At 40.1% G+C, this 9,788-nt stretch overlaps 1 protein-coding gene across 2 annotated transcripts; it reads right to left on the bottom strand.

The window, feature by feature from the left end:
- Nucleotides 1-902: 902 nt before the first annotated feature.
- Nucleotides 903-9,542, bottom strand: eif2b4 (eukaryotic translation initiation factor 2B, subunit 4 delta). 2 transcript variants are annotated; one of them, XM_034162421.1, is made up of 13 exons: nt 9,461-9,542; nt 7,928-7,965; nt 7,663-7,837; nt 7,343-7,543; nt 7,175-7,257; nt 5,585-5,676; nt 5,350-5,464; nt 4,370-4,446; nt 3,637-3,739; nt 2,789-2,916; nt 2,483-2,660; nt 1,335-1,515; nt 903-1,248 (listed from the first exon to the last, which is right to left on the bottom strand). In XM_034162421.1, exons 1-13 carry the CDS (start codon nt 9,480-9,482, stop codon nt 1,049-1,051), a joined length of 1,593 nt encoding a protein of 530 aa, XP_034018312.1. In that variant the 5' UTR covers nt 9,483-9,542; the 3' UTR covers nt 903-1,048. The 2 variants fall into 2 exon arrangements, with proteins under 2 accessions (XP_034018312.1, XP_034018311.1); XM_034162420.1 differs by having other exon boundaries at nt 7,343-7,546.
- Between the last annotated feature and the right edge of the window lie 246 nt (nt 9,543-9,788).

Below are 9,788 nucleotides of genomic sequence, written 5' to 3' on the forward strand. Positions count from 1 at the left end.
TTTTAAGAGTTTGATAATCCTCTCCTTTGTTTCAATTGACATCTCTCGTGTTGGAGCCATGATTCATGTCAGTCCACTTGGTGCAACAGCTCTCCAAGGTGTAATCACTCCTTTTTAGATGCAGACTAACGACCAGATCTGATTTGATGCAGGTCTTAGTTTTGGGGATGAAAATTTACAGGGTGATTCCATAATTTTTTCCTCAGAATTGAGTGAGTCTGTATTTTTTCCCTCTGCTTGGTCTAAAAAAGTAACAGTTACTGATTGCCACAATTATTTTTCCTGATTTCTTATAGTGTTTCTTAAAGCCAGAAAGTTGCCATTTGAAATGACTTTAGTTTTGTGTCATGTCTGTGAACTGCTTTTTTTTCTACAAAATTAAACAACTGAATGAACATCCTCCGAGGCCGGTGATTCCATAATTATTGCCAGGGGTTGTACTTTCCTGTTTGCTCACACACTGGGTATCATGTTTCTCCTCGCGAGTGGTAGTTTAAAATAGTTACTTTGCTGACTGATTTGGTGCATCAGCATTTGCCAAATTTTAATCAGTTAATCCTCAGTGTATGTCCTTTTAATCTGGACAAACACAATACTTCTTGTTTTTGTGTTTAAAATGGAGAAGATGGACTCATCTGTGATGGCACGTCCACTCTTTACTTTTCAAAAAGCTGTTGAAAATGAGTTATGTTGATGGTTTGAGTTCTTGTTTTACTCCCGTGTTAACTTGAACCCTGTGTAAGATCAGTCTTTAAAAGTAGCACTGCACTGTTACCGCCACGGTGGAATGGCACTGTTGTAACAACAAATGACATGTCTGTACCCAAAATTATAGTACACCATGAAAATAAATGAATCCAATCCCATCACAAAATGCACGTGGACTCTTTAAAAAAAAAAAAAAAAAGCCTGTGACCTTTCAGATATATTTATTGCATGCTAAAAGCACTTTTTGTTTCCTTTCTTCTTCATAGTATGCAAGCATTCGTGCACACAAACTCTTCCAAAGACAGAAACCAGCACCGGGGGCTCAGATTCTTGTGATCATTCACTGGTCCACGTTTTTGACTCGCAGCACCACGGGGACCGAGGTGCATGGGATCATTCCAAGTTCTGTGATAACCAGGTCCACAAAATCAGGTGGTGTCACGTCGTAGACCAGGTTAAGCAAACCGAGCGTGGGCTCCTGCTGCCAGTGCTCCAGGTGCGTGGTCCCTGCTCGGCTGACAATGAGGTCATCTGGGTCGTCTGAAAAAGGACAAGACATAGTCTTGATCGTGTCACTTGACAAGCATTGTACAAAACGGACTGCGAGCCACCGCGTGTCCTCGTACCGAGTTCATTCGACACGAAGGAGTCGGTCTGCACTCTCTCACAGAACTTGTAGGTCTCGCAGCAGACCAGCACAGGCACGTTAAAGGCTTTGGCCACAAGTGCAACTTGTGACGTTCCCACACGAGACATGACGTAACCGTTTGCCAGCAGAGCGTGAGCGCCAAGGAAGACCTTCGATACCTACCAGGCACAAAAAATGAAATAAAATCAGTGTTGGTCAAATCTGACTTTGACATTCAAACAACTCTTCGGTAACTAACCAGAAATTTTTTTTATTATCTATTAAATACTTTTTTCTCGGATTATTTAGCCTCCAAAATGTGAGAAAATTGTGGAGAAGAAGTTGCCATCAAACTCTCATCCTAATCTCTTTCTGACAGTTGGACAAATAAAACCAGCTTGATCTCATTTATCATTCATTTAAAGCTGTTTAAAAACCAGCTAATTCTTCACATATAAATGAACTGTCCTTGGTGTAACAGTTTTAAAAAAAATTTAATATTTAGCAGATTACAACCAGTTTAATATGTCTGAAGAGATTTAAAAGCCATTTCAAATGGTTTAAAAGCATAACTCTTAGCAGATAACTAGTTTTAGGTGATTCACTGATTTAAAAATGTTTTAAAAGATTCAAAAGCAGGTTTAACCGCTCTATCCTTTGTGTTCAAACCCATATCTATAATTTAGCAGATTACCAAGTTTAAGATGGACTAAAAGAAAATTTAAAACATTATCTTTAATTTAGCAGATTCTAAACTGCTTAAAACATGTTTTGAAAGGATTTAAAAGTTCAAAACCATATCTCTATTTTAGCAGATTTAAACATGTTTCAGACCAAATCTGTTGGTATATTCGCAACAGTATAAACTTGACAGATTTAAATCATGTTTACCCCTTTTTACCCTCTATAAAACCAGACTGCATCAAATTTCCCAGATTACACCAAGTTTTAGAATAAAATAATTTTAAAATGTTATATATATATATATGAAGTGTTTAAAAGTAGATAAAGTAACACCAGGTTTTTTTTTTTTTGATCCAAACCAGGATTTAGCTGTTGATCAGAAGAACAACAAAACTTTATGATTTTACAAAATGATTCCAGCAGCATTAATGTGTGCGCCAGCTGCTGGTATGAAGGTATTACTTCTGGGAGGATGTAGGAGACGGCTGAAATTAGGACATAGGTGCATCTGATGCCTCTCTGGACCAGGCGCCTCAGGGCCTCCCGGCCCTCCAGCCGCGGTCTGCTGTCTACCACGATCACCCGAAACTTCCTTTTCTTCTTGAAGGCCTCACACAAGATGTGGTTGACAAGTGATGAGCTACCAGTAAAAAAAAACAAAGAGGAGAGGAGTAAGCGCAAAGAATGAAGGAGACCAACGTCTTTACAGGGCAAGAAAATGTTGAAGTCAGTTTAAAGACTATAAGAGCTGTAATGGCACGAGTTTACCATCCGTAAACTAGGATGACGTCTCCATCACTGATCTTTTCTATGGAGGACTTTGCAATAGCTTCAGCAGCGAGGACGATCTTCTCGTTAATGTAGCTCTCGATACACTTTTGCAGTTTGCTCTTTGCCTAAATGAAGCAAAAGAGATGTGAGAAAGAGCCTGAACACCAAAATCAGAACTGACAAATTGATTTTTTATTATGTCAGGTGGACAAAACCAGCATTGGAGCAGAATATGGAATTTTATTATTAATTTATTTGAGTGCACAGTGGATCTGCAGCTACCATCTTTGGTTATTTGGTCAGTATAAGGAAAGTAATTATATTGACATGTCAGTAGGGGGCAATGTTGAACTTTGGTGTCTGTGCGCCCATAGGGTGGTATTGTTTTGTATGCATTTACACAAATAATTCCAAGAGCTTTGAAACTATTTAGATGAAAGATGATGTGTATGTGGTTAATATAATTATTTTAACATGCGGTCATATCAGCTTTGAACTTGGGTGACTTTCAAAAGTCAAACTAAAGATCATAATGGTTAAACTCAAACAGTTTGGAGCCAACATGGGTTAAACATAAGCAGTGTTAGAGAAAACATAAGAGCAAGTGATAATTTTCCAATATTTCTGTCAAGCAGATTTAAAAAAAAATTGTATATGGCAACTCCAGTAAACTGCTGCAGCCAACACTCCTTACGAGGTCGAATTAAAGCATGAGGCTGCTGACTTTTGAGTTTTCAAGGATTTTTGGAAAGCTGGATTTGGAGTCTAATTGTGGCTGGGTGTAATGACAAGAAAAAAAAACCCACTCCAGCATATGGAATGTGGCAAAAAACATGAAAACTAACCTCTTTGTCTTTGCACTGACTGGGAATATTGGAGATTTCTTTCTTGATGTACTTAATTGCATTACCCATGCTGGCTGACAGAGGGCGGCACTGATTCAAAAAACTGCAACAGAAACAACAACAAATAAATTAGCAATCCCACATACTACATTCTTGTCTGGTGCCATGAGTTAGCTTGACATAAAGTCCTGAAGGGTCTCATTTATCAACAAGCGTGATCGGGAGATGACATGTCCCCACAAATTACTAATACAAAGTGTCAGTACACCGTTATGCTAAATATGAACGAAACCAGTTAACTGGTTCTTGATCTCGCTAACAAGTCAAAATTAAAAGACAGACGGACATGCTAATATACATTACACCCTCCCCCTGCATTTTATACCAGGGGGATAATAATAATAATAATAATAATGAGTAGCGCTCAGGATTTGGACTCCAGAGCTGTATTTGGTGTGCCAGTCCGCACAGCTGGAGCACATTAACAGCCTCACATGCAGCCAGCAATTATTCAATTAAGCAGGTAGAGCTGATTAGGAATGCCAGCAGCAGCTGGTGTGGATCTGGAAAAGCTTGATAAGAGACATAGAGGCTCATAGTTGAGACGTCTGGCCACTTTTATGCACAGGATTGAATCATTTTATGATGTGATAGATACACATACAGCTGGGAGGAAAACTACCTGAATTTAGGAATAATCACTTCTAAGTCAAGATAGTGACTCTTACTGTACCTGATATAAGGCTTCAACTTATTGACCAAGTCTCTGGATAGTTCCTCATTGGGAGGGGTAGTGTAGTCCCTTATTACCTGAAGAAAATAAAAAGACAGGATGTTTAGAGTTTACAGTTAAAGTCCTTCACAACCTCATAATCCAGGAAATGTCCATGGGCTGGAAAGAGGTGAATTTCAGTTAATGCCCCAGTACACTGTGGCCTACATCGTTTTGAATGCGCCTGATCACAAAAGCAAAACCCAAACAAACAGACTTATGACTGATTTTGCCACTAAGTAAACACTACATATGGTGCAAACACATTTATTTTTAAGTCTTCTTTGCTCAAACAACTATTTGCATCACTTTGTTGAATAAAATCAAAGCAACTTTAATTTGACCAAAAATGTAATCTGCAGCACAAACAGAATGACCTTTCACCCATTTTTTTTTACATTTCCTGCATAAGTCATTAACATATACACAAATAGGCCAAACTATATCCTTTTTGGAATCTTTATGATCAGACAAAAAAAAAAATAAGGCGATACTTTTCAACACTGGAGCATTTTCAAGTTCCTTTTCGAGAACCTTAAATTACCCCTATCTGGCTACAGGTACCAATCTGGGAAGGTTATTATACATTTTAAAGTAACATATAGAACATGATGTTTTGGCACCTCAGGAGAAAACAAATTAGATTAAAATTGACTGCAGGCTCACAGACTAATATGTCAAACCTTACCAAACATAATTTTATGGACCCCCCTGTCAATCTCAGAAGAAATTTCACTTGATAATTCTTTGATCCCTCCCAAAATGTAATGCCAATTCCAGGCAAGCATCAATGTGCTTCATTAAAACTGGTTCTTTAATTCTCCAAACAAAGCAGCAAAGAAAAGAAACATGCATCCTAAGTTTTCAGTTGTTGCTGAGGTTGCTGCCAGTTTAAATACTGATGTTTGGACGGTAGGGTGGCGTGGACTGTGGGATGGGACCTGTTTAAAGGCGTGCAGCAGGGCAACAGAGCGAGCGTTGGATCCTGCCACAATGCCCTGTGAATACTGAAGGCCCAGCCGCACAATAGCAGGATGAATCACAGAAGATGGAATGCTGCAGCAGACAAAAAATTAAGAATAAATTAAAACTCAATCCATGCAACTGAAGCACAGTGGCACAAATTAATCAAATAGTTCTCTAATCCTCAAGGTTACTGGACTGGAGACCGTTTACCTGAGTTGTTGTGTGAGAGGGACTTTGCGACTGTACTGATGGAGGTGAGAAAACAGGCTGACTTTACACTCGTATTCTGACCGGACTGGGATCTGAAATACAGCAAATTATATCCTACAGTCAACAAGTTCAAACAAAACTGAAGTCATGAGCTTAAAAGACAACCAGCCATAATTCAAAACCCAGTTTAGTCAAATGTAGTGAATGCTAGTAAAGCCCAGTTCTCTCTTTCATACATGTGCATCCCAGAAGGTCACGGCTTAAAACCCTGTCCACACCTTGGAAAAGCTCTAAGATTTCAAGAGGGTGTCTGTGATTAAGTGGGATATTCCATCATTGTGCCTTGTTTTTAAGTGTGGATAGATTTTCAGAGTGTTAGAAAGTTTAGTTTTTTTGTTTGTTTTGTTTGTTTTATTTTAATTCATGATGGACTTTTTACATGATGCTTTGCATTGTTGCGGAAGCACTTAATGCTGTACAGGTCATGACATAATCATTAGTTCTTCTGTAAAGCAGAGAAGCTGTGTTCAAATTCCACTGCTGGCATCCTCCACTTTGCGTGCACATCACAAGTCTGGCATGTTGCATCATCAAAATGCATGTTAAATGGCATGCACTGGTTTGTCACGGCAACACACTGTGACCACGATGGTCAAATACAGCATCTGTAAAACATCAGATAGTGGCCCAATCCACCTATCGATCTCACGCTCCAACTTACCCCAATTGTGAACAAGACCCCAAGATATTTAAACTCCTCCACCTGGGTCAGGAACTCTCCCCTGACCCAGAGGGGACAATCCACCATTTTCCGACAGACCATGGTCTCAGGTTTGGAGGTGCTGATTCTCATCCCAGTCACTTCACACTCTCCTGCTCAGTGTGTATTGGAGGTCACGGCCTTTTGAAGCCAGCAGAACCACATCGTCCACCAAAAGCAGAGATGCAACACTGAGGTCACACAACTGAACACCCTCTGGTCCCTGACTGTGCCTTGAAATACTTTCCAACATCACGAATACAGGATTGATGATTAGGGGCAGCCCTGGCGAAGTCAAGCACCCACCGGAAACAGGTCTGACATAATGCAGAGGATGCAGACACAGCTCCTACTTTGGTCATATAGAAGCCCAGATTAGCAGCCCTCCTCCCCTGCTGAACACACCCTGGACTAAGAACTGCCTCCCTTTCCTGAGGTGCCTGACAGTTTTCCAGAACTGCTTTGAGGCTGACTGAGTCATTTTTTCATGGTCTCAAGATCAAGGTCATCCATTTTCCAACTTGACTGAGGTTGGAGGGGTCTAGGGTCACATAGCTTACAGGAAAAGTGTATCAGGATACACTTTTCCTGCAAGTTTGGTGACCACAGGCCCTCCATTCCAGAGCAGTTGTGCTAACCATCCAACTGTTGATGTCACCTAATGCCCACCCGCCAGGGCGACTACACTACCCCTTCTGAGGGGTTAAAAAACAAACAAAAAAACTTTTTTAAAATATGGTGTGTGCTTTGAGATGTAATCAAAAATGCCACCACGTTTCAAATAGCTTTGAATGGGATGAGTTGAAACAGACTAAGGTAAAGTCACCAACCTGTTGCCTTTCCAACTTCTTGGTCAGTTTCCTATAAACGTCTGGGTTGTCCAATTGGACGTGTTCTGGGAGCCTCTTCACCACTGAAAGTACAGACTGAGATGTTCTGAGTTCTGTAAGATGTGACTTAACATTATCAGATCACAGATCTCTGGGTAATTCCGTTACCTGGCTGCAGCTCATTGGGTAATGCTTTGGGTTTACTGGCAGGAACCTGCTGTCCGACCTCTCCCTTCTTACTCTGTTTGGAAGACCTCTCAGCCTCTTGTCGAGCTCGCCTCTCAGCTTTCAACTCTGCTTTACTCTTAGCAGGTTTGTCTGAGGGGACGGGGTTTTCTGAGGCAGATGATGAAACTACAGGAGGAGGCACTGCTGAAGCGAGCGACACAACACAAAAGATGAGGCTTAGTAAAAACATGCACCATCTCCAGCACTAAATGCCGATGGGAGAAGGAGCTGCCCATCTTGAAATAAAATGGCGCACCCACCTTTCTGTGATGCTGGCTGAGTTAGTGGCTGAGAAGCTGAAGAGCTGACATGCTTTTTTTCTTTCTCATTTTCTTGGAAAGCCGCCGCATCTTTTTTCTCCTTGTTTTTCTTCTGCTGCTTCTTCTCTTTTCTCAATCGCTGCTTCTCCTCCTTGGTCAGTTCTTTATCTTCACTCTTCCAAGCAAAGTGAGGAACAAACAATTCAAATGTAAATCAGATTATACCAACAACCTTCAAGAAACTCACAAAACTTAAGCAACAAACCATTGTGCGCTGCACGTCATCTGTTGTGGCAGGTCCATCTGTAAGACAACATGATTATATTAGCAGTGATATTTGTCAAACCCACTTCTTCTTCACTTAGATTTTAAAGATATCCCCTAACAAGATTAAATAGATTGTGAAATATTGCACCACTGCAGGTATCAACTTCACTCGGTGTCTGAAATGGGGAGTTCCACCACCTGCCACATACTGTTGAGAAAGCTGCAGGGTCATTCCATGTCAAATATATGTTGCTCAGTAATATTGGCCGAAATAAGCCTTTCACAAACCTATTGGTATCAGTGTTATTCTTGCCGATATGTACACTTAATAACACTTACTGAATAAACATTACAGAAAAAGCACTTTGGCCTGTTTGAAATGGTGTAATTATAAAGTTTGTCTAGCAGAGGCTGATTTTTCTGCATTGTTTACAATGCGGTCAAGCATGGATGGGACCCCCATCACCCCCTAGCGACAAGCAACACAGGCAAAGGGACCAATCAGAGTGACCAATTTTCAATCAGAGTGATCAGAGTGGTTGTCTGTTATATTGAGTTACTTATAATAAAGTTTGTGTTTAAACTGTAAAACATCCAAGTCTCAATTACAATTTTTTTGTCAAAAAGGTTTAATACCAAAATTTTGGGAATCGTTGCCATTTTCAATGTATATATTGGCACTTATATGTATTGTGATTTTTCTTTTTAATTCGTCCCTAATTAGCTGCAATTTTGTTTGAGTATCTCACTAATCAAGAGGATGTGCAAAATTATGACCATTCTGGGGGTTACTTATGAATCCTATCCCCCAAACGTTTACAAAATTCTGAGAGCTGTCCGCAGAATCTTTGCTGATTTGACACGGAATGACCCTGCTCAGTTATGTCACCTCCATCCTCCAGGCACAATGGAAGTAGAAACATCATAACTGGGCCTACAAACTTACATGAGACCTGTCAGAGTGGGCGTGGCAAGCAACAGCTCATTTCCATTAAAACATCACACATAATCAGGTTGCCTCTTAAACCTTTTTCTTTTTTTTTACCTTGAAGGATGCATCAGCCATGATCACACATTTCGAACTGTTCTGCAATCACGTGGTAACATATGGCCTCTTTAATGAGTTTTAAATGTCGTTAGCCAGCTTATTACACTGAAATTGCAGAGGTTTGCATCATGCCAACAATTTCAGTCACAGACATGGACAGTTCCAATTATCCCCGCAACATAGTGTGAACGTAATAATAATAATAATAATAAATGCCGTCCGGTCATTCTGTTGATTTTTAAAACGCTTTCACGGTGGGATGATGCAATAATAACATTACGACGCTGTCGCTACATCTGGCTGCAGTGCTAACGCTAGCAGCACCAACAATCTGCACCTTAACATTGCTCGAACACAACCCGACAAAAGGCTGAAATTAAAAACCACAAGCGCAAAGTATTTTGCCCATGTTTCTATTGCAAATGAACTGAACAGCCTATAAAATTTGACAAAACGCAGTTTTTATTCACTCATAAAACTCACCCGATGGTGTGTTGTCAGCCATGTTTACGACGCTGCTTCGCGGTCCCCTGATGCTGCAGGAACGACCGCTATGACGAACTATAGCGCCCCTGGTGGATAAGTTAAGGCAAGGATTTTTAAAAATTTTTTATTCTTTTATTTATTTATTTTTTTTCAGGTTGCATCCTTTAACATACAGTATTCTTGTTAATTTTTAGCACCTCTGACCCAGTAAGAGAAACTATTCATTTACAACGATTAACTTTAATTTGAAAACATACATGATAGCAGATATTACATTTTATAGCTGCAGTTGCCAAGACTTTTGCAAAAGCCAAGGAATATTATT

This window comes from Thalassophryne amazonica, chromosome 21, assembly GCF_902500255.1.
Source record: "Thalassophryne amazonica chromosome 21, fThaAma1.1, whole genome shotgun sequence".
In the NCBI taxonomy this organism is placed as follows: Eukaryota; Metazoa; Chordata; class Actinopteri; order Batrachoidiformes; family Batrachoididae; genus Thalassophryne; species Thalassophryne amazonica.